Source organism: Schistocerca nitens, chromosome 7 (genome assembly GCF_023898315.1).
Source record: "Schistocerca nitens isolate TAMUIC-IGC-003100 chromosome 7, iqSchNite1.1, whole genome shotgun sequence".
NCBI classification, from domain to species: Eukaryota; Metazoa; Arthropoda; class Insecta; order Orthoptera; family Acrididae; genus Schistocerca; species Schistocerca nitens.
The window spans coordinates 346,706,627-346,731,796 of NC_064620.1; the positions used below are offsets into that span (position 1 = coordinate 346,706,627).

General features: G+C 42.5%; 1 protein-coding gene across 7 annotated transcripts in view; it reads right to left on the bottom strand.

The window, feature by feature from the left end:
• LOC126194644 (mitochondrial ribonuclease P catalytic subunit) overlaps positions 1 to 25,170 on the bottom strand; it is a 163,080-nt gene that overhangs the window by 101,543 nt on the left and 36,367 nt on the right. For all 7 annotated transcript variants that reach the window (XR_007538491.1, XR_007538490.1, XR_007538492.1 and 4 more), the window contains one exon: positions 7,092 to 7,280. Coding sequence is in view for 2 of the 7 variants with exons in the window: in XM_049932821.1 (XP_049788778.1) it covers positions 7,092 to 7,280 (189 nt within the window). In the remaining 5 variants the exon portion in view is untranslated. The remainder of the gene's footprint in view (positions 1 to 7,091; positions 7,281 to 25,170) is intronic.

Consider the following 25,170-nt stretch of genomic DNA (forward strand, 5'->3'; position numbering starts at 1 on the left):
AATCTCCTTTACAGACTGATTGTTTCATTCATAGGATACCAGAAAAAGCAAAGTCCACCATCTGCTTTAACTGTGACTAATCCTATGTGACTGTTCCATTTCATTCCCTACAAATTATTACTCCCAGAACAACTAGACTGATTCCAGGGGTGAGTCGTCGATATTGTAGTCACAGCATGCCACATTTTTCATTTTGTGAAGTACACAATTTACATTTCTGAATGTTACAGCAAGTTACCAATCTCTGCACTACTTTGAAATCTTATCAAAATCTGACTGAATATTTTTACAGCTGTTTTTCATAAAGTATTTCATTATAGATAATGGCATCACCTGCAAAAACTCTTATATTATTATTAATACGTTGTCCTGCCGATGAGACTAAAGATTCATCAGAGAAGCCAAATACTGCAGAGTAGTTTTTGTATGCTCATTGGAAAAAGTGGCACCATTTTTTTCCTACAGAATTTGGGGGTTGAACTGGGATCAACGGAATGAGTGAAAACAGATTTTGGCCAAAACAGATTTTGGCCATCTGTCTATGACATTTATGACAAAATTTTCTGAGCACCATTCTGCCTCTGATGATGCAATGAAATGTGATTCAATAAGCAGTAGCAGGATGATGCAAGGAGAAAGACTAAACGTTCTGACAAAAGGAGATATATCTACTGAAGCAAAAAAACTATTAGACAAAATAAGTTAAAATGTAGAATGTCGAGTCTGAACTTGGAACTGCAGCTTTAACTCTGTACTAAATTTGAGATGTTATAACATATTCATTTGGCTATTTCGGAATGTTGTGCAGAGTGAATCAAGTTTATAAAATATGTGCAAATGGGGAAATTGGTGAAATTGAAAAAGTAAATGAAAATATAATCGATGCATCATCATTTAAAGCCACTAAACCTTTACAGAAGTTAATTTTGAAACAGAGTCAGATGACAGAAAAATAAGAAATGTTTGAGATAATTTTCTGGCTTTATTTTTGAATCAACTGGAACACAAAGAACTCATTTATTGAAGCATCATTTTCAGAAATGGAATTGGGAGCAATCTGGAAGATATGTAGTGTATATACAGTGGAAGGAAAACTGAAATCTCTACCAAAATGCGTTCTCAACAATTATGAAAATGACAGATTGCTACTTACTGGAAAGATGCCATGTTGCGTTGCAGACAGGCACAAAGAAAAGCTGTTACACAGTGAGTTTTCACCTAAAGCCTTCTTCAGAAAAGAAAAAAAAAAAAAAAATGCACACACACATTCACACAAACAGGCACACCTCGCACACACATGGCCACTATCTCTGGCCACTCAAGCTGGACTGCAACTGCTGCATTGAACGAAAGCAGCATTTGGGAGTGGTACCTGAGATGTGTGCCAAAAAGGGTCCACAAGGGTCCCAAAAATACAACAAGTTTAGCTCACGCAGGCTGGTGTGAGGTCTGGAACAGGCCAAGGAATTTAGAACTTAGAGAAACGGACGCAGATGGTGGAATACTTAACTTTAATCCATTAATGTTGAACGTAGCTCTTGTCTGTTCATTCTTTACAATATCAATAGCAACTGATAATGGCACCTTGCTAGGTCGTAGCAAATGACGTAGCTGAAGGCTATGCTATCGTCTCGGCAAATGAGAGCGTATTTTGTCAGTGAACCATCGCTAGCAAAGTGGGTGGTACAACTGGGGCGAGTGCTAGGAAATCTCTCTAGACCTGCCGTGTGGCGGCGCTCTGTCTGCAATCACTGATAGTGGCGACACGCGGGTCCGACGTATACTAACGGACCGCGGCCGATTTAAAGGCTACCACCTAGCAAGTGTGGTGTCTGGCGGTGACACCACATATGCAACCCTAGCCGTATGACTAGTCATTATCAGAGTTGCACAATTTTCAAGATGGCTGAACGTGGGATTTGGAGAGCAGATATTTAAAGATTTTACTGCCAATGAGACTAGTGACACCCCAGAGAAACCGAATACTGTAGAGTTGTTTTTGTATGCTCATAGTAAATCTACATTCATGGAGAAGATGGGAGTTGCATTTGCTATTCTCTTGTTCATTTTGTTTTGCTCATTATTAGAATTTGTAAGTATGGAAGTACTCTATAGTTTACATGATAGCCGATAGCCGGAACCAATTTTACGTACATTAATATTGTTTGCAAGGTCATTCATACACAACACGAACAGCAAGGGTCCCGATACACTTCCTCGGCGTTCATCTATAGTTACTTCTACATTTGTTGATGACCCTCCATTCAAGGTGACAGCTTGCGTCCTCCCTTCCAAGAAATTCTCAACTTCGTTGGAAATTTTACTTGATACCTCACACAATCTTAATTTTCATAATAAGCATAGGTGTGTTTGGAAGTGAAGAAACACTGTATTTACCTGACTGCTTTGATCAATGGCTTTCAGGATGTCACATGAGAAAAGCTGAGTTTTGTTTTGCATGACTGATGTTTTCAGAATCTGCCACACTGGTGTCCCAAAGTAAAGCAACAAACAGATCTTTTGCAAGTTCACTTTTATTTTGCCACAAAACGGTATAAACAGGAGAGGAGACAGTACAGTAGAAACAATGCAAAGAATACAGAACATAAACAACTGGAACATGCATAATGGTGCACAAAAATGTTCTTTGTATTTTCCAACTAATTAATGTGCTCAGTATGGGGTGTGACCACCTCTGGCAGCATTACAGGCCTGACAACGTCAGGGCATGCTGTTAATGATGTTGTCAGTCTAACATTGAGGCAATTATGCCCATTCTTCCAGCAGAGTTGCTCACTAATCTCGGAGAGTGGTTGGTGGATGCTGACACGATGCAACCCATCCCACTAGTGCATCTCAGGATGGGCAAACAGCGGTTTGTTGCTTTAATTCTGGACACCAGTGTAGTTGGCACAGAGAAGGTCATTCTGTTCAAGATATCTTGTTACTGTAAAGGCCTAACTGAACTACAATACCTTGAACTGCTTTGTTTAAGTCTTGGTAATGAGTCACATTCAAAAAGATGTTTTACAATTATTCTGCAGAATTTTGTTGTGGTTGTACTTCCAACAACAATGAATTTAGTGAAGGTACAGTCAAATCAGTTATCATGTCGAAAACATCAATGCTCTACACACCATGATGGGAGCGGCTGACATTAGACTTACCATGAGATAAAGGCATCCTTAGGCATTACAAAGACTGGAGTGCATTAGATATTGAATGAATAGTTACCTATGACAAAGATCCATTCCCAACAGATTTCACACAATTTGACTGAAGATGAAAAACAAGCTCATGTCAACTGGTAAACGGAAAGGCTCAAAACAATTGGACTAAAGAAATTCAAACTCATTACACAACAAGGTAAGAGATGACACTTGGATGTATTTGCATCAGCTGGAAACAAAGCAGTGCCAACTATCTGGGTGTATCAGCATAAATCAAAACCAACAAAAGGGGTTTGTCTGTGTAGCCCTTCCAAGAAAATGGTGGCTTGTTTCTTGGGTTCCACCAGACATGTGGTGACCAATGATTTGGAGGACAAATGGCTGAAAATAATGGTAGTAAATGTGCCAGCGTGATAGTCGGCTCTCAATATGAAACAATGTTTCTTTTTGTAAAGAGACAGTGTTGTCAAAAGATGGAAATTTCATGTGGAAGTTTTCACTGGGCAGTTCTTAAAGGTTTCATAAGAGTGTAACTCAATACCTAAGAATGTGGCTTATTGAGTTGGGAAGGACAAGATGAAGCAGATTTGGGAGTATGTGTTGAGGTTACGGAGGAAAGAGCAAAGGTTGTTCCTGCCATGAGTTCAGATCATGAGAACATCACCAAGAAATCTGATCCAGAGAGGTTTTACCATATTGCACTTAGAAAGAATTCCTCCAGATGTCCCATACATAAGTTGGCACAGGATGGTGTCACATGATTACCATTGCAGTACCACAGATTTATTTATAGATCTGGCCTTCAAAAGTGAAATAACTGCAGGTCAGAATGTGGTTGGCTATGAGGATTAGGAAAGTTTTGGCATCCGGAGAGCGCTGGGAAAGGTGATGTTACACGGCCGCAAGCCCGTGGGCGTGGAGGATGTTGTTGTACAAAGAAGTTTCGTCCACAATACCCAACAAGGAGTCTGGTGCTAATGGGACAGTAAATGTTGAATGGTGGTGAAATGAGAGATGTTTCAAATGCAGGCTGGGAGGTTATAGACAATAGTTTGGGGGTGTTGGTCAACAAAGGCAGAGGTTAGTTCTGTGGGAGTGTAGCACCCAGCCACAATGGCACAACCAATATGGAGACCTTGGTGTTGAGTTTGAGGAGTAGGTAAAAAGTAAGAGTATGTAAAAGTTGCTGGTGTGAGGAAGGAGATTCAGGTGTCACATTTTGGGATGTATCTAAGGCCTTAAGGAGCCTGCCGGAAGTAATGTTGGGCTTCTGGGATGGAATAATGGTTGTATGATTTGTATGAAAAGGCGTCAAAAGTTGGCAGAGACCCTCAGCTACAGCCATTACGATTCATGACCACTGTGACAGAGTCTTTGTCTGTGGGACGGATGATAAGATCTAGATTGGTTTTCAGATAATGGATAGCTGTGTGTTCACTAGTACTGATGATGGACTCTGTGGAGAGGGATTTAGGAAAGGAAGGTGAGACCAGGTTAGAAGTGAGGAATTCCTGAAAGGTTATCAGGGGATGACTGAGTGGAATGGGAGGAGGATCACGGTTGGACAGAGGTCGAAACTGTTTTAGACAAGGTTCTACTGGAGGGGGTCTGTTGATTATTGTCAGTGGGATGTGTGACAAAGAAATGTTTTCTTTGTAGAGAATAGCAAAGGTATGTTTCCTTTGTAGAGAAAACTTAAAAGAAAGAAGGATCCATACAATTTCAGCATGTCTGAACTTAGATTTTAAGCTAAAGGTGAGGCCTTCAGGGAGTTCCTCTGGAGTCAGAGTTTTGGCAAAAAAGCTGACTGCAGTGTTACGGGATGCAAGTTCAGGAGCTGTGTACTTCATGGAGGATGGAGAAAACTTTTGTTGATATGGTAGCTAAAATATGTCAGCCAGGCATGGTCGGGGAGCTATGAGGAGTTAACGGGGGAGGGCGGAGAGAGGGGCGGGAGTTGGAGCAGAATGAAAGGCTCTTTCTTGCCTGTAGGTAACACTACATTGACAAAGGACAGGAGTAGCTGGGACAGTTTCCTTAGATGGTGCTGGGAATACTGTTCTAACTGTTGAGGGGCACGAGTTTCTATTGCAATGATAGCATTCAAGAAGTAATAGTCAAAAAGTACAAGGAGTTTGCAGTAGGAGTTGAGGCTGCCAAGTACATTTTTAGTTTGAATTGTGGGATTATGAAGGACTAGGCTGGGCTGATGAGAGACTGATGGACATGGAAAAGATGAAAATTTTTGCGGTAGGACTGATGAGAGACCGAAAGCCAATTTTATGGTAAGCCCTTTGGGAGGTATACCACGTGCCAGACAAAATTTCAGAAAAAGGATGTTGTTCACAGTTTTTCTAGGGCAAAGGAAAGTTTTCTGAAATGGTGGAGGTAGAATGAGTAGGGATTTATGTCTCCCTGGTTAGGAGACAAAAGAAATGACTAAGAGATAGTTAAAAATATTGAAAATAAGAAGGTGAAAATGTATGGCCAAAGCCTTATAACGAAAATAAATGATAGATACTCCATAGAGAGCTATGTGGGAAATTGAAAGTAAGATCAGAAAATGTTTTTAAAAAAAGCAGGAAGTAGTAGACACACTCGTACATGGATATGGTCAATCACAAACTGACATGCGCGACGGTAAATAAATATGTGCAGTCATACAATCTGATGGTAAATAAGCATGTGCAATCACCTAACATTCAAGTTGGGCAACCCAAGTCACTAGTGTAGAATGTATTAAAAACAGCAATGCAATTACATGTTCGAAAAGGGCCCATCGCCGTATGCAGGGAGCTGTACTACAGCACTTACTGCATGGTGGGCCATTACAACAGTATTCTTGAATGGTATACGACAATTTGTTTTTACCACAAATCATCAATGAAAGCAGAAAAAAAAAACCAAAAAATCACATTATTCTTTGTCAACATCCACACAGCTTGTCAAATAACTAATTATATGACAGAGAAAAATATCAAATTCATGTGTAATTTCCTGTATTCATCTGTTTTTTTACCTGACAGATTCTTTGTTTTCCTTTATGTCACACAAGAAACAAGTAAACAGTGAGTTTCACCCCTTCAGGAGGTACTAAAATTCTTCCAAAACAAAATTTTTGTTGTATCAGCATCAGTGATCGGCCCACATTCTACTACCTCAGTTGTAGTACTCTTTCACTTAGATTTAAGGTTAGTAACCTACCACAATTTTTAATCAGTAGGTACAACATTTAGAATCCTTCATAATCATGTTTTTACTACAATTCTGATGTGAACCTTATAGACGTGTGTGTGTGTGTGTGTGTGTGTGTGTGTGTGTGTGTGTGTGTGTGTGTGTGTGTGTGTGCACTCCTTCCACTTCAGTTAAAATGAACATACCACTGTTTCACGACTTGATCCCAATACAAAATATTACAGCACTTTGGACACCAGCCTATAAGAATGTAGTAAGAGAGTATGGGAGGAAATATGGAAGGTGGGAAGATAATTTTCTTAAAGTCACTTTGTTCAGTCAATCATAAATGAGCACCCATAGAAATTTATCTGGAGGTGTGGTGTGTGGCGGCTGGGGGGGGGGGGGGAGGGGAGGCAGGGGGGGGGGGGGGCGAGAGATGGGTCCAAGACTCTAAAATAAATTGCCCTTTTTTATGAAATGAATTGGTCAGCTTACAGACACATTATGTCACAAGAACTACAATAATGTAATACTACAAATGACTAAATGAGAGGTTCGGTGGAATCACAGGAAACGAAACTATTTTTAGAAGTGTATCAGAATTCTGTAAGTGATAAAAGCTGTGTACCCCGGAGTCTAAAGGGACAAGTGCCCCCTCTTGCACCTCATGCAGATGCCTAAGCAGTCATGTTCATTTAAAAATTATATTTTATATATTGCAGAATAAAAAGGTGGATCACTTACCTTAATCATATCCAGTAGTTCATAAGCATCTTGCCACCTCGAAGTACATGAAAGTGCCATTGCAGCACTTTCAGATGTAGCAGCATCTAACAGAGGATACTGTTTTCTCAAGTTGTCATATCGTGACAACAGTTCCTTTTCTTCATAACTTCCTCCACAAGCATGCCAAAGCTTGAAGAAAGCACTTAACTGCAACAATACGAATATTTGAAAAAGAACTGACAGAAGGAATTTATCGTTTTATAATCACGTTTTTCTCAGTATGATGTATTGATGACTGTTGATTTATATGATACTGTAGGAGAATACAAACACCATCACCAGTAACTGTTTTCAAATCTGAACATTTTTAATGCATCACAAATTGCTTTGGTGCCTGTGTACAGATTTAAAACTGGATTTTGTAGTTCATCCACTTTAGCTTTTCACCACTACAACATGTACAGCATTAAGTATGAAAGGAAACACCTATGGCTTCAGCTGTTATGGAAATTAGAAACAGATGAAATATCCCTTTACAGTTGTGACCGATGCCTATTGAACTGCTTCATTTCTGAGGCTGCAGTTGCATTTTAAATATTTTGCCATAAATGTCAATTATTTTTATACTTATCCATATATCAATCATATAAAATATGAACACTGTTGAAAAGCTAAAATGTGTAAAATTAAGCATAAAGTGAAGGCTGTAGAGGTTTTCTTCGGCTCCCTACATATCACTCCTATATGGAACTTGAAGACAAGTTCAGACAAATTACAGCAGACAAATTACAGCAGACAAATTACTGCCGTCATTCTGTCTGTGCTGCACGTGTAATTGAAACAAGAAGAAACCCTAACATATGGCACCTCATTAAGTACTCTCTGCATGCACTTCACAGTGGTTTGCAGAGTATGTATGCACATGTAGATGTAGAAAATGCACCTGTAGAAGTATCATCATCATCATCATCATCAACTATTTTATCAAAATATGTAAAGTACACAAGGAGAGAACAATAAGGGATATTTTTACTTTTTCTAAAATCATCTATGACAGTAACTGTAGGGACTTTTGTTTGTGCTGAAAACAATGTATGTTATTATGACAAAAATTTAAGCAGACAAATGACAAAAATTAATTGTACGACTTGTAAATCATCTGACTATGTGATATATGAGGCATATTACAAAACTAAGGCCTAATGTCCAGTATTTTACTAATTGTAGGCCTAAATGAAATTTCATGCATGCAGCTCTGTCTACCAACTCTTTAGGAAACTGCTGCAGTGTTGGTTTGATTCAGTTGTTTTTTGGCAGTCTGTGAGAGCAGATCGCAATGGCTGGGACAATCATAGATCCCACCATTTGCGAAGTGCATGATGTGATTGATTTTTGCTGGCACAAGGATCTGAAATCGATTGAGAATCATGCCTAGTGCATGGACCTGAAATAATGAGTGACAAACAAATTAAAAGTGGTGTCGAGAATTTCAAAATGGGCACACAAATGTTCACAATGCACAGCAGACTGGCAGGCCCTCTATTTGGATCAATGACATCATTGATCAAGTGAACCAAAAACTTTGAAGTGATTGGTGATTGATGATTAGTAATCTGGCTAATGGATTCCAAAATGTTGCTCGAACCTCAGTTTACAGGACTGTCACTGAGCAGCTTAGATACCACAAACTGTGTACAAGGTGTGTTCCAGAAATACTCAGTGATCAGCACAAAGAGCAAAGAATGCATACTGCACAACAGTTTTCATAGTGCTATAGACAAGATGAAGATAATTTGTTTCCCCGCATTCTTACGGTTGACAAGATATAGGTATCGTACATCAATGCAGAATCAAAACAACAGTCAATGCAGTGGAACCATTCAAGTTCACCCAAACCAACAAAGTTTAAGCAATACCCACTATCCAATCGAAAAATGATGGCTACCATTTTTTGGTATAAAAAGGACATTGTTTTGGCTGATTTTACGGAACATTGGTCAACAATGACAGCTGATATGCACTGATGAGCCAAAACATTTTGACCGCCTGTCTAATAGTGTGGTGTTCTACTTTTGAAATACAGTACAACAGAGAGTATGCTTGGCAAGGATTCTGCAAGTCCTTGACAGTATCCCAGAAGAATGTAGCACCAGATGTCTACGCACAGAACAAGCATTTCCCACAAGTTACGGGATGGTGGTTTACGCACATGCAGCTGGCACCTGATATATGTTCCATGGGTACAGATCAGGCACATTTTCTGGCCAAGACATAAGTAAAACTTCAGTATAATGGCCCCTCAAACCACTGGAGCATGATTCTGACCTTGCAACATGGAGAGTTATCCTGATGGAAGATGTCATTACCATAGAGGGACACTTCAAGCACGAAGCAATGCAGATGGTCTGCAATAATGTTCATGTAGTACACTGCTGTCATGATGTCTTCAATTACAGCAACAGATCCCATGGAAGCCGAAATCAGTGTACCCCATAACATAATTCTGCCCTCACCAGCCAGCATCTGTGGCGTGGTGCACGATTTGTGCAGCCATTTGCCTGGATAAAACATATAAGGACCCAACCATTGATCTGGTGTAACAAGAAATGCGATTCATTTGATAGACAAAACAAGGTGAAAACTCAGTGATGATGTGCCCACTGCAATCATAACTGATGATGTTGTTGGGTCTTCGTAGAAACACTGGGGTTTGTGTGATGTGGAGCTCCAAGTTCAACAATGGCTTTTGAACGATGTGCTCTAGAACACTTGGGCCTATACCAGCATTGTACTCTGTCATCAAATATGCTACAGATAACTGCCTATCCTGGATTACACAGTGGGGGATCCTCCAACATCTACGTTTTGTGATGAGATGTAATCGTCCAATACTATATGGCCTACTCGTTATTTCACCATCCTTTAACTGCTTCCCATAGGTGCTCATGACAGTAGTATGCCAACAGACAACCAGCTTCGCTATTTCAGAGATTCTCATTTCCAGCTGCAGTGCCATGACAATGTGCCCTTTATGAAGACTGCTTATATCAGTGGATTTCCACGTTTTTGGCCCATATCTTAGCTATAATGACTGGCCATTCATCTCTCTTTAGCTTACATTGTTTCCTTACTGTGTTAATGTCCACACATTCTTGCATTTGAAAAAGTGCCTGTTTGGACAACAATTTCAAAGCAACAATGAACTCAACACTGTCATTATCAAATGGTTCAATTGCCAGGTGGCAGACTTCGATGCAGAGTGGTTAAAGAAGCTAGTGCAACAGTACAGAAAGTGTACAGATGTGAACAGCAATTATGTGGAAAAGTAAAGCAGATATGTAATAAAATATTACTGTCGATAAAAACCTCTTCTCATGAGCTTACTTTTTTCATGGCCAAATGGACTTTAGTTTTAAAATAAGGCTCGTATATGAGATCCAAAAATATATTATTATGCATTAAAAAGTTAAACATTAAAACAGTATTATTATTGTTAGGTGTTTTTACATAACATCAACAGATTTTATGGGAAATGATCAACTTTTGTGATGAACATATACTTAGCAGCACACAGTATATAATGTATCATAAAAAGAGCAAGCTATGGAAAAACCTAAAGAAAGTTTGAAACTTTTTACAGAACTGGAACTGTCACATCCTTATTATGCAGGATTCCACTCCCACTAAAATACCTCTTCCAGATGATATAAGAAATGGAGAAAAATTATCAGTTTCTCACCAAATACCATCATCATGTAGTCTGATTCAATGAGGCACAGTTGCATAGTCTACTTGTCATATAAGCATTCCCTCTACTTCTAGTTTCCAGGATGGTGCAAGCTTTGTTTCCAGTCACAGCATTTCCTTTCAGATGTTTCATGTGCTCTCACACAGGACCAAAAGTAGTCACCAGAGACCTTTATGGGTGGTCCTTTTGGATTTGGCAACTAGTTTAATTCAGAATCCCATGTTTCACCGATGATGTAACTCTTTGATGACTTCTGTTTTATGGGCTTTAAGCTACGGACTGAGGAAAATTTCTGTACCTATCATTTCAGCTCCTAAAGCTCTCACACAGGACCAAGAGTAGTCACCAGAGACCTTTACGGGTGGTCCTTTTGGATTTGGCAACTAGTTTAATTCAGAATCCCATGTTTCACCGATGATGTAACTCTTTGATGACTTCTGTTTTATGGGCTTTAAGCTATGGACTGAGGAAAATTTCTGTGCCTATAATTTCAGCTCCTAAAGCAAGAGACAACATCAACGTCATCATCATCATAATCACCAGAACACTGGCTGCAAAATGAAGTTTAATACCTGGCTTACGGGAAACACGAACAATGTCACCAGGGAAATGTAGATAAATCAACAGTAGCACTGGTCTCAGGAAACCATTGTACTCATTGCTCCATTGCTATGGTTTTATACATTTTTATTGTTTTTCTGGAAAAAATTTGCCTAGTACTCACTAAGAATATTAACAAATCATCTGATGTACATTCATCATTTCTATATACTTTTGCTATCAACTGCAGAACAATGACATTGGAGTCGCCATGAATCTACATATTTATCAGACTTCAGCTGAGTGAGAGGAGACCTTACAATCTTCATGAACAGCAATGCAGATGTTGTCTGTACAAGCACAGATGAGTTGTTTCTGGTACCAACATATGAAACAAAAAAGTGTGTCAGCTTACGGGGGGGGGGGGGGGGGGGGGGGGGGGGGTGGACACCCTTACTACAAGCTCTACAATACCTTTTGACATGACTCGGTCAACTGAGGCTGTGGACTAATGATGTCATGAATGGCTCTGAGCACTATGGGACTCAACTGCTGTGGTCATAAGTCCCCTAGAACTTAGAACTACTTAAACCTAACTAACCTAAGGACATCACACAACACCCAGCCATCACAAGGCAGAGAAAATCCCTGACCCCGCCGGGAATCGAACCCGGGAACCCGGGCGTGGGAAGCGAGAACGCTACCGCACGACCACAAGATGCGGGCAATGATGTCATGAATCAATCACTGCATGGATATTTATAAACAGTTTGGCTTGCTAAGTTTGTTTAAGTTTGAAACTGCTACCCAATTTTTTTATGGCCTCTGGTGAAGTCTCCAGCTTTATGAGGTGCAATGTTTGGTGCTGAAACATGACTTGGACGGTAGGCTAATGACCATAAAACAAAAAACAAAAAATCAAATACATAAATACTGGCTGTGAAAAACTGCAATGTATGGTTTACTTCACATCTCAATAGGTTGGTTGGTTTGTGGGAGCTGAAGGTACCAGACTACAAAGGCCATCGGCCCCTTTTTTCCATGAAAACCCACAAGGAATAAAAACAAGCAACGGAGAGAACAAGGGAAGACACAGACAAAGACCAGAAATCAAGAAATTAAAAGCACACAGAGTTGTACAGTGGTTGGCTGACCGTAGAAACAAAAAAGGAAAAACCAACCACCAAGAAACACTAAAAACCCCAACCTAAAACTGCAGGCCAAAGGCCAGACGCAACACAAAAAAGGGACAAGCCCTCACATCGAGCGATAAAAGGCCCCTGCTCAAATAGAACTCAAAACTAAGCCTGCCATTGAAGCGTCATCCATTAAAAGAGCAGGGAGCATATCAGGCAGCGCAAACATCTGTCTGAGCACAGTTAAAAGCGGACAGTCAAACAAGATGTGGACCACTGTCAACACTGACCCGCAGCGACATAGAGGTGGGTTCTCACGGTGCAATAAATTACCGTGTGTCAGCCAGGTGTGGCCAACGCATTGCCATCAGAGAACAATGGAGTCCTTGTGAGAGGGTTGCATGGAGGAGCGCCACACACCTGTAGTCTCCTTAATGACCCGAAGTTTGTTTGGTGAAGACAGGGTGCGCCAGTCATCACTCCAGGTACCAAGGACTTTCTGCCGCCATATGGACTGGAGATCATATTCTGAAAGGTCAGTCTCCAGGGCCGGTTCACTGATAGCCCATCTGGCCAGCCTGTCAACATGTTCATTACACGGGATGCCGACATAACCTGGTGTCCATACAAAAACCACGGAGCAGCTGCAATGGGCAAGTGTGGATGGACTCCTGGATAGCCATCACAAGATGAGAGCGAGGAAAACACTGGTCAATAGCTCATAAACTGCTCAGGGAGCCACTACAGATAATGAAGGACTCACCTGAGCAGGAGCGGATATACTCTACGGCGCGAGAGATGGCTACAAGCTCTGCAGTGAAAACATTGCAGCCATCCAGCAATGAGCATTGTTCAGACTGTGCCCCAAGAGTAAAGGCATTAACACCTCAACCAGCAACCATCGAACCATCGGTATAGACTATGGCAGAGCCGGGAAACATGGCAAAGATGGAAAGAAAGCGTCAGCGGAGGGCCTCAGGAGGGACTGAGTCTACCGGGTCTTGTGCTAAATCCAGCTGAAGGCACGAACAGGGCACACACCACGGGCGTGTACACATATGGGCCCGGAAAATAGGTGGGAGAGGGGAAAGCTCAAGCCCAGAGAGAGAGACCGGACACGAACCGCTATCGGACACCCTGACCGGGGCTGCCGTTAGGGAAGATGGACGACCGTGTTGGAGAACACGAGACGGTAATTGGGATGCTCGGGCAAGCTACAAATATGCACAGCATAAGCGACCAGCAGTCATTGCTGCCGGATCTGCAACGGAGGAACACCAGCCTCCACAAGTAGGTTGTCGTCAGGGCTCGTGCGGAATGCTCCAGTTGCGAGTCAGATCCCGCAGTGAAGGATGGGGTCAAGAACCGCAATGCTGAAGGCAGTGCCGAACCATAAACCAGTATCCCATAATTGAGATGGGACAAATCAACGCATGATACAGTTGGAGAAGGGTAGACCGATCAGCGCCCCAGCTGGTGTGACTCAAGCAATGAAGAGCGTTAAGATGGCGCCAGCAAGTTTGTTTAAGCTGCTGAAGATGAGGGAGCCAAGTCAACCGGGCATCAAAAAGCATGCCCAAAAACCGATGCGTCTCCAGCATGGCAAGAGGTTTACTGTCAAGATAAAGCCATGGGTCAGGGTGAATAGTGCGACATCGGCAGAAATGAATGATGTAGGTCTTGGCGGCCGAGAACTGGAAGCCGTGCGTGATGGCCCAAGACTGCAATCTGCGGATAGCATCCTGTAGCTGCTGTTCAGCAGTCGCAATGCCAGTGGAGCTACAGTACAGGCAAAAGTCATCAGCATACAAAGAAGCCGATATGGACATTCCAACAGCTGCAGCTAGCCCATTGATAGCAACTAAAAAGAGGCAGACACTCAAGACAGAGCCTTGCAGGACCCCATTCTCCTGGACTCAGTAGGAACTATGGGACGGACCAACTTGCATGAGGAAGGAACAAAGCAACAGAAAATTTTGAATAAAAATCAGAAGCGGGCCCCGAAGACCCCACCCAAGAAGCCTGGAGAGGAAGTGATGCCGCCATGTTGTATCGTATGGCTTCCGCATGTCAAAAAAGACAGCAACCAGATGCTGACGGCAGAGAAATGCCGTGCGAATGGCAGACTCCAGGCAGACCACATTATCGGTGGCAGAGCAGAACCCACCCTGGGACGGAGCCAGAAGGCCCCAAGACTCAAGTAACCAACTGAACCTCCAGCTCACCATGCGTTTGAGCGACTAGCATGGAACATTGGTGAGGCTAATGGGGCGGTAGTTGTCCACTTCCAGTGGGTTCTTGCCAGGTTTCAAGATGGGGATAACAATGTTATTCCGCCATTGTGATCGGAACTCACCCTCAACCCAGATATGGTTGAAAAGGTCTAGGAGGCGTTGCTGGCAGTCCACCGAGAGGTGTTTGAGCATCTGATAGTGGATGCAATCCAGCCCAGGAGCCATATCAGTGCACTTTGGAATTCCCACTCAATGAATGGAGCATTGTACGATTTGGGGTGGCGCGTATGGAATGAAATGTTCCGATGTTCCGACCACTCTTTCAAGGAGTGGAGCCGGCCGGTGTGGCCGTGCGGTTAAAGGCGCTTCAGTCTGGAACCGCGTGACCGCTACGGTCGCAGCTTCGAATCCTGCCTCGGGCATGGATGTGTGTGATGTCCTTAGGTTAGTTAGGTTTAATTAGTTCTAAGTTCTAGGCGACTGATGACCTCAGAAGTTAAGTCGCATAGTGCTCAGAGCCATTTGAACCATTTGAACCAAGGAGTGGAAAGCCAGCGGGTAATTCGCAGAAGCAGAACTCAGAGCATATTGCTCCACTAAGAGTGTTGCAATCGTGTCAGAGTCAGTACAGACTGCTCCATTCACGGAAAGCCCAGGTATGCTGATGGGGGTCCGATATCCATTGAGTCACCTAATCTTGGCCCAAACCTGCGATGGAGAGGTACGGATGCCAATGGTGGAGACATACCTTTCCCAGCACTCCTGCTTCCGGTGGTGAATAAGGCGTCGGGCTCAGGCACAGAGCCACTTAAAGGCAATGACATGGTCCAGTGATGGGTGCCTGCTATCTCTAATCGCCTCAGTGATCTCGGGTGACCACCAAGGCACAGTCATCCACCGAGGGGGACCCGAAAGAACAGGGAATTGCAGATTCTGCTGCAGAAAAGATACCGGTGGTTATCGTGTGAACCACCACATCAATGGCATCGGGAGCAAGAGGCTCAAGAGTGGCAATGGAGGCAAAAGAGTCCCAGTGAGCCTTATTCAAAGCTCATCTGGGAAGGCACCTAGAAGAGTGACACTGTGGTAGTGACAGAAAGATCGGAAAGTGGTCACTACCACACAAGTCATCATGCACATTCCAGTTGACGGATGGTAGAAGGCCAGGGCTGCAGACCGAAAAATCAATGGCTGAGTACGTGCCATGCGCCACACTGAAATGCATGAGGGCACCATTATTTAAGAGAGAAAGGTCGAGCTGCACCAACACATCCTCAACGGCAGTGCCTCAGCCTGTTGCCACCAATCCACCCCACAGAGGGTTATGGGTGTTAAAGTTGCCCAGTAACAGAAAAGACAGTAGTAGTCTGGCTATAAGCGCAGCCAATACATGCTGCGGGGCATCGCCATCCAGTGGAAGATAGACACTGCAGACGGTAACAGCCTGTGATGTCCACAACCTAACAGCGACAGCCTCTAAAGGTGTTTTAAGAGGCACTGTAAAGAGAGTTAAGCATGAAGGTACAGACTCCACCAGATACCCTCTGAGAAGCTGCCCGATTCTTATAATAACCCCAATAGCCACGGAAGGTGGGGGTACACATCACCGGAAACCAAGTTTCCTGGAGAGCAATGCAGAAGAAAGGGTGAAGGGTGAAGGCTGATAAGTTGTCGGAGCTCAGCAATGTGGTGGAAAAAAACCGCCACTGGAAAATGATATTGTCCACTGCCGAAAAAGGCGTGAAGGAACCTAGGAGACAGCTTATGCCAGTGGATCATCCACCATCTTTTATGGGGAGTAATCGACACAGGGATATCAACCAGCTTGTCACAGGCGAGCAACACCCATGACTTGGCTGGGGAGGCCGCGTGGGTGAAAATCGCTCCATTACGCATTTTAGACAAAGCCGCCACTTCCTCAAACCTATCCACAAGGTGGTCTACGAAAGATTGGGGCTTCGTTGCCTGAAAGGTCTCTTCATCAGTACTGCTGCAAACTAGGTACCAAGGCGAATACGACGGGCTCTCAAGACCTGGTCGCCCTACGGTCCTCCCAAGGTGTAGCCAGGGAGGGGAACAATCAAGAATCATATGTCACAGCATCAAAATCATTTCTGACACGCTTGCAGACTGCTGGGGCCAAGCGACCACCAGCTTGATTCAATTTAACCCATTTCATTGTGGGGCACCCGCCCTGAGGCCACCCACTCCAACCAGGGGCTCTCCCCACGGGCACCACCCAGTCTCAGAAAGGGCCACGTGGCAGGATGGCCATTGCCGGGAGTCCCAGTGCCACAGAAGGATGGGCACCTACTTCTTGGCATACATGGGGAGGTTTCAGCTCAGGCATCAACAGTGTGATCCCTATGTTGTCAGAAGGCTACCACCAAGAGGGTACATGACAACCCCACCACAATGGACTGGCTATTGCACTGGATTTTGGGTGTCAAAATGGTCCAGAACTGTCATGCGCGCGAAGGACGGTACAGCGCAGGAGACGAGAAGTAGGCAACACATAAGACGTTGGGTGCAAAGCCCACTACACGACAATACGTAGCATGCAAGATCTTGGTGCACAATGGACAAACAAAAAACATAACGTAAGACAACCTTCCCCAAGTGGCACGCACTATCAACAGAAAAGCCGAAACACTGGAGACTCCTTTTAGTAGCCTCTTACGACAGGCATGAATACCGCAGGCCTATTCTAACCCATGGACCCGCAGAGGGGGGGGATCTCAGTTAATGATGTTCTTGGACAGATGGATTTCTGCAGCTTCCTTTTTAATAGTGTCACAAGATGAGATAGCCCAGGCCATGGTATTTTTTCATAATGTTTCACAGCACATTTACAGGAGATGATATGCTCCACACAGTGGGTTTGTTAGTCGGAATAGTGTTTTGTTTTTTATGTGGCACAGATGCTCTTCCAAATATTTTTGCACCATCCATACTGTCTGCCCAATGTTTTTATTTCTGGTGATATTTATTGACAGTTGTAAATAATTCTCAACCACACTCAAAGGGACTGTGTTTTATTAGTCAATCAGTTGGCTGTCAGGCTAGTCATCCCAAATGTCTCAGCTACATCTGAAATGACAAGAGCAAATTTTAGCCATTTTTCAGATGATTTTACCATTCGTTGCTGTTTCTTAATAGACATATTTGCATTTTCCAACAGCAACATTTTCAATTCACTAATATGAAATTATTTTCACTGATTTTGGGATGTTAAGAAAAATTTCGTGCTTCTGGGTTGAAAAACCTAGTGGAAGCAAATGGACATTAATCTATTATAGAAACAGACATGAACAGTGGTATCAGCTGCAAACTATCAATTAGCTTTTGCAATTCCAGATGTAGCTGACAAATATGAAACAACGAGCATGTCTGTCGACTGATCAACCACCATGTTACAGAACCTTTTGGGGAAGGTTTAGGATGATTTAACACTGTGAATAAATGTGAGCAGAAATACATACACTGGGCAGACAACATCAGTTTAGGTTCCTAAGAAATATATGAACATGCAACAATACTGACTGGACTACAGTCCTTGAAATTCTGAGGGCAGCAAGGATATAGAACAGGGTAGGATAAGTTATCATAACTTGTACAGAAACCAGACTGCAGTTATAAGAGTCAAAGGACATGAAAGGGAAGAAGTAACTGAGAAGTAAGACAAGGTGGTAGCTTATGCTCAATGTTATTCAGACTGTACACTGAGTAAGTTGTGAAAGAAAGAAAGCAGAAATTTGAAAAGCAAATTAAAGTTCAGAGAGAAGAAATAAAAACTGTGGTGGCTATGTAAGGATAATAACGACATCAACTTAACACTTCATCAGAAAATTATGGGAGCGACACCAGACAAAAAAAAAAGCAATAATTTCAAAAAATTCACTCAGCTGAAGCCTGAGAATTTTACACTAGTTAAAGCCTTTGAGGTCTGAAACTTCCTTTGAGGAACCAACTCGCGCACGCGCGCTCTGACCGTGACATCGCTGGCTACAGTTCCTGTCGCGGCCGTTACCGCCGACGGAAGAGGTCGCGCCATGGCTGAGCTCAGGTCTGCAGCGCCCTCTGCCTTTTGCATATAAGGAGGAGTGCTGGCCCCAAGACGGACAGTCTACTGTCGATTGTCTATTGCTAGCCTTTCGTGGAGTTTATAGTGGAGCCATTGCAGTGTGATATTTGCTATTGTATTCGACTAGGCTCAGTATATGGATTACTCTTGGATATTACTTGGACTTGTAGTGCTGGTGCACGTTTCATCAGAAATAAAGATAAGTTCTCTCTTCATTCTAGCTGGCAAAATTCCTGTCATTAATTATTTTTCTGCCAACAGACATAGCTACATCCTGGTCACTACCCACGCTTTATACAATTTGTGGTGGCTGCCACAAAAGTAGCGCTGAGGACCTTGGGTTTGGGAGCCATCACAAAACTGCCAATGGTAGTTCTGTCATAGATGGCAAAAGACTTGGATGAACAGTTTAATTCAAAGGGTAATGTACTGAAGAGAGGCTATAACATGAACATCAAAAGTAAAACAAAGGTAACAGACTGTAGTCTAATTAAATCACGTAATTCTGAGAAAATTAGATAAGGAAATGAGGCTCATAGCAGTGTATGAGTTTTGTTATTTTGATAGCAAAATAAGTGGCAATGGCTGAAGTAGAGATGATATAAAATGCAGACTACCAATGGCAAGAAAAGCATTTCTGTAAAAGATAAGCTTGTTAACATTGAGTATAAAGTTAAATGTAAGGAAGTTTTCACTGAAAATAATTGTCTGGAGTGTACCCTTACATGGAAGTGAAACATGGATGACACACACTTCACACATATAGAGAACAGAAGCTTTTAAAATGTGGTATTACAGGAGAATGCTGAACATTACATGAATAGATTGAATAATTAATAAGCAGATACTGAACCAAACTGTAGAAAAAAGGAATTTATGGTACAACTTGACAAATATAAGGGACTAGTTGACAAGATATGTTTTGTGACATCAAAGAATTGTCAATCTGGTAATGGACAGAAGTATGGGGAAATAAAAGTTGTAGGAGGAGACCAAGCCCCAAATACAGTATGCATGTTCAACTGGATAGGGATTGCAGTAGTTACGCAGAGATGAAGAGTTACACAGGACAGACTAGCATGGGCAACTGCATCAAACTACACTTTGGAGTGGAGACCATCACCTCCACAACCACAACCACACCTAAAGAATGCACATATAATTTTTTAATGAGACTACAATTACTATTTAACTGAATTACATCCAAAATTACCTTTTGTTGAAATATTTTTTACAATGTAATTAAGATATTCTTAATTGAAAACATTTTGTTCCACAATGAAATTCACAATCCCCATATGATGACAGTCTTCATAGCAGGCACTATATTGGCCAGAGCACAAGCTGTACTCAAATGTACGCCACATTATTAGTTTGAAGGGTGAAACAGTTGCGAAACACAATGGAGAAAAATTAATGTCATCTTAATTCCCAACATCCTTCTGATACCTAACGCACCATCTCTTTCCTAATCCTCTTAGCCAACCACATCCTGACCTATAACTATTTCTCTTTTGAAGGCCAGGTCTATAAATAAATCTGTGGTACTGTCATGAGTTCTCACATGGCATCATCCTGTGACAACTTATTTACGGACCATCTGGGGGAATCCTTCATATTCCTAAAACAACTTGCCTGGTTCAGATTCATTGATGACATTTTCATGATCTGGGTTTATGGTAGCCAAAACCTGAACATCTATCCCCAAACTAGCTTCATCTAGTCCTTCTCAGCTCAACAAGCCACCTTCCTAGATTCAATTTCCACCTCTCAAACGGCACCATAAATACATCTGTTCATATAAAGTGAATCAACCACCAACAGTACCTCCACTTTGACAACTGTTATCTGCTCCACATCAAAAAATCTCTTCTTTGGAGCCTCGCTACCCGAGGATGCCACATCCACATTGGAAAGCAAAAGTTGTCAAAATATAAAGACAATCAGAGCATTTATTGGCAGACAGTATCCTGTTCAACTCACGCATAAACAGATCGCGTGTCATCTCCTTGTCTGAATCGAGTATACCTGTTAACCAGCCACTCACTAGCATTCCTCTGATCAGCCAGTATTACCCCTGCCTAAAAAAGCTCAACCACATCCTTCACCAAAGCTTCGACTAGGTGCTCTCTTGTGAGATGAATGATGTCCTACCCACCCTCCTACCGACATCAACCAAGTAGTGTTGCATCACTCACCCAACCTACAGAATATCCTTGTCCATCCTTATTCCAACCCTGCACCCTGTGGGTCATTCCCTTGTTGTCAACCCAGATGCAAGACATGTACCATACACCCACCTGCCACCTCCTACGACAGCCCAGGCATAGGCATTTCCTACCATTTAAAAAGCATGGCCACGTCTGAAAGCACCTAACACACTATGCGGGCATGACAAGTAACCAACTGTCTATTCCCACGAATGGCTCCTGCTAAACTGGGACAACCAAAAAACTTGACCATTCGGTTGTCAAACATGCAGCACACCATAACACAAATGACTTCAACAGCCGTTCCACTATGCAAACCATTTGGATACTCGCTTTCAGCACTAGTTTCTCCAAACTATGCAGGAGGGAATTGCCTTTCCAGTGCAACCTGTGCTCTTGTAATTTTCCAGGCCTAAGCCTTTGCTAAACTTTTTTTCCCACTGCCTCACCTTACCTCTCCCGCCCCCCCCCCCCCAGCCCCCCTCCTTTTCCATGCTTCTCCCTTTCTCTCTTCCCTCCCTGTCTCGCATTTCATCTCCACCTTCCTATCCTTTCCTCCCCTCCCTATTCCCTTCCCACTCATTACTTCTTAAATGCTCTATCCTCTGAGCACCTTCCATCTTGGTGTGCGGCAGATGAGTCATCCATCAAAAGAGCTGCCTCACACTGTCTCGCTGTCCCATCCTCATGTCATGCATCCTTCCCTACCCCCTCCCCATCTCCATTAACCCAAGCAACTGTGTTCAATAATAGATAAAACACAGTCTCGCCATGGATGTAGGTAGGTAGGTAGGTAGGTAGGTAGGTAGGTAGGTAGGTAGGTGTGTGTGTGTGTGTGTGTGTGTGTGTGTGTGTGTGTGTGTGTGTGTGTGTGTGTGAATGGGAGTTCCTTTGCTAGAAAAACAGTACGAGTCCAAAAGCTAGTGAAATACTGTTTTCTGTTGGGTTTTTCTATGTGCCATACATCAGTCAGTTGTAGGTGAGTGATTACCTTTGCTTTAAATTATGTAATGCCACATTACTCATTTATTTAAAAAACTGTTCACAATATGGTCACTGTTAATTAGATTTTTTATGGTGTAATACAAATAAATTACAGAACTATAGTAGAAAAGTTCTGACAGGATGTAAATACTTTAGGAGTAAAGGAGTCCAATCACTCAGCAGAAGCTTGAAGTCATTGACAGGCACACACAAAAAAAAGAAAGAAAACGTGAAAACGTGCTACCTTTCAGAACGAATCCTTCCTTGACGTGTGCATGCCCCCCCCCCCCCCCCCCCGCCCTCCAGTCACACACAACCATATATACATGGATGTCTGAGTGGTCTACTTTACTCCTAAAGTATGTAAACAAATTTCACAGAAATACCAGGCTACTTATCACAATCTTCACTGATGCCATTGTTGACTTCACTACCAGTATTTGTTACACCACTGTCAGTCTCGTTCAAAAGTTTGTTTGCCTCTCTATCACCCAGCACAATGAATACACAACACTTCAAGAACCCTTTGATGATTAAATCTAGCAATACTGTGTGCCATAAGGAGAAAATTCACTCACACATAAGGTTAACTGATGGGTTTTTAATCTTGTCAGATAGAACAAGTGCACACTCTCCTTCTAAAAGCCAATCAGATTAATGTTTTCTGAGCTTGTTTATGATGACATCAAGTACTGTACCCCAGTTCTGAAGTCATACCTCCAGACATAATGACTATGTCTGTCTTCAATGCACCGACTTCATTCTTGACTTCAGGTGTGAGGTGACTACAGGTATACAACACTGGGATAGCTCTCTTACTGGATAGCACACCATATCTGGAATTCCAAACAGTAGCTAGCCTTATCATAATTAATTCTGTTGTCATCCATGAGCCATCTGAAATTCCAAACAGTACCAACCTTACCAAGCTGTAGTATACAGAGAAGTTGCAGCACTAGAAAATTGCAGCGAAATGCGGGAAGATCTGCAGCGGATAGGCACTTGGTGCAGGGAGTGGCAACTGACCCTTAACATAGACAAATGTAATGTATTGCGAATACATAGAAAGAAGGATCCTTTATTGTACGATTATATGATAGCGGAACAAACACTGGTAGCAGTTACTTCTGTCAAATATCTGGGAGTATGCGTGCGGGACGATTTGAAGTGGAATGATCATATAAAATTAATTATTGGTAAGGCGGGCACCAGGTTGAGATTCATTGGGAGAGTCCTTAGAAAATGTAGTCCATCAACAAAGGAGGTGGCTTACAAAACACTCGTTCGACCTATACTTGAGTATTGCTCATCATTGTGGGATCTGTACCAGGTCGGGTTGACAGAGGAGATAGAGAAGATCCAAAGAAGAGCAGCGTGTTTCGTCACAGGGTTATTTGGTACGCATGATAGCGTTACGGAGATGTTTAGCAAACTAAAGTGGCAGACTCTGCAAGAGAGGCGCTCTGCATCGCGGTATAGCTTGCTGTCAAGGTTTCGGGAGGGTGCGTTTCTGGATGAGGTATAGAATATATTGCTTCCCCCTACTTATACGTCCTGAGGAGATCACGAATGTAAAATTACAGGGATTCGAGTGCGCACGGAGGCTTTCCATCAGTCATTCTTCCCGCGAACCATACGCAACTGGAACAGGAAAGGGAGGTAATGACAGTGGCACGTAAAGTGCCCTCCGCCACACACTGTTGGGTGGCTTACAGCGTATGAATGTAGATGTAGATCATTAATTTTGTTGTCATCCACGAGCCTTTTTCTTGGCAATGCAGAAATTTTTCTTAGCAAAGTTTTACACTTCAGAATAACAAAACCTGCTAGCATCAAAGTAGTTCTTTGTTTTTCATGAGGTACTTTTCACCCCTTTATGGTTCATTATTGTATTGTTTTGTGTGTCCTCACAGGCAGGCACTTTGTTCATGTTGCCAATCTGGTGTAGCGGATTAAACTGCTGCTGCTGCTGCACTTGGTTCATGTGCCTCTGGAAGATGATAAGTTTCTTCATAAAATATCCTAGAAGTCTCTGAGCTAGTGAACTATTTTTTCAGCTTGTATGACACCTTTGACACACAAATTTACAGAACAAATGCTGTCTGCCGCATGTTTACAGCATGCAAGTAAAAAACTGCATGCATCAGTTTATGGCATAAGCTGTGTCCTAGTGTGCCATCCGGTCTTCGTCTGTTGAGCACGTACACAAATGGACGTATTTTCTTTTATCTCCACTGTGAACTTGAAGTTTTGGTGCAGTATCCAGGTGTTGCTGGAAGTCTTGTAGGTGATGTCATCTGTATGGTCAGATTATGAACATATCACACACACACACACATGTGTAGGGCTTGTAGACTGCAGAGTCCAGGGCTGCTTCTTCAAATGCCACCATACACATATTGGCCACTACTTGTGACAGCAGACAGCCCATCGCCACTACATCTGTTTGTTTGTAGTAATTTCTGTCAAATAGAATGTAGGTTGATGTAAGAATGAATTCAGACAGTTTTATTCGAACTGGTCCACATTTTTCTCCTAAGAAGCTTAGAGTGTCCCTTGTAAAAAGCGACATCATGTCGAAGATCACCATGAGGTCTTTTTGGCCTAGACAGAAATTCTGGAGCTGCTGGATAAAATGCATCAAATTCCATTTGTGATGCTGGCATCTACCCACAGGGGAGCTAAGCAACACCGTCACGTGATTCGATGATTCATATGTTGCTGCACTAACGTTGCTACAAACTGGGTGGAGTGGCATTCCTTCCTTGTGAACTTCAGGTTGTCCTTAAAGTCTAGGTGGCAAAGGTATTCGTGGACAAAGTCTCTTCACCATCATCGAAATGCGCTGTCATTCAAAACAAGAACACTGCTTGACAATAGTCCATGACATTTATTTCCAATTGCAGACTTCAGCTGATTGCCAAACATATCTCTGTAATGTCAACTATTTACAGTTGACTCCTTTTTGAGGTAATATCCCAGAATTGATTGCATCATTTTCTCTGGCAAAGGTTGATTCCTGAATGTTTTTTTTTTTTTAGTTGGAGATGAGGTGTCTTTCTATTCCACACTTTAGCATTTGCTCTCTGGTTCAAAGTGATCAACCTTATTTCATCGGAACTGATGATTCACTTTAAAAACATTTCACCTTCATTGGCATT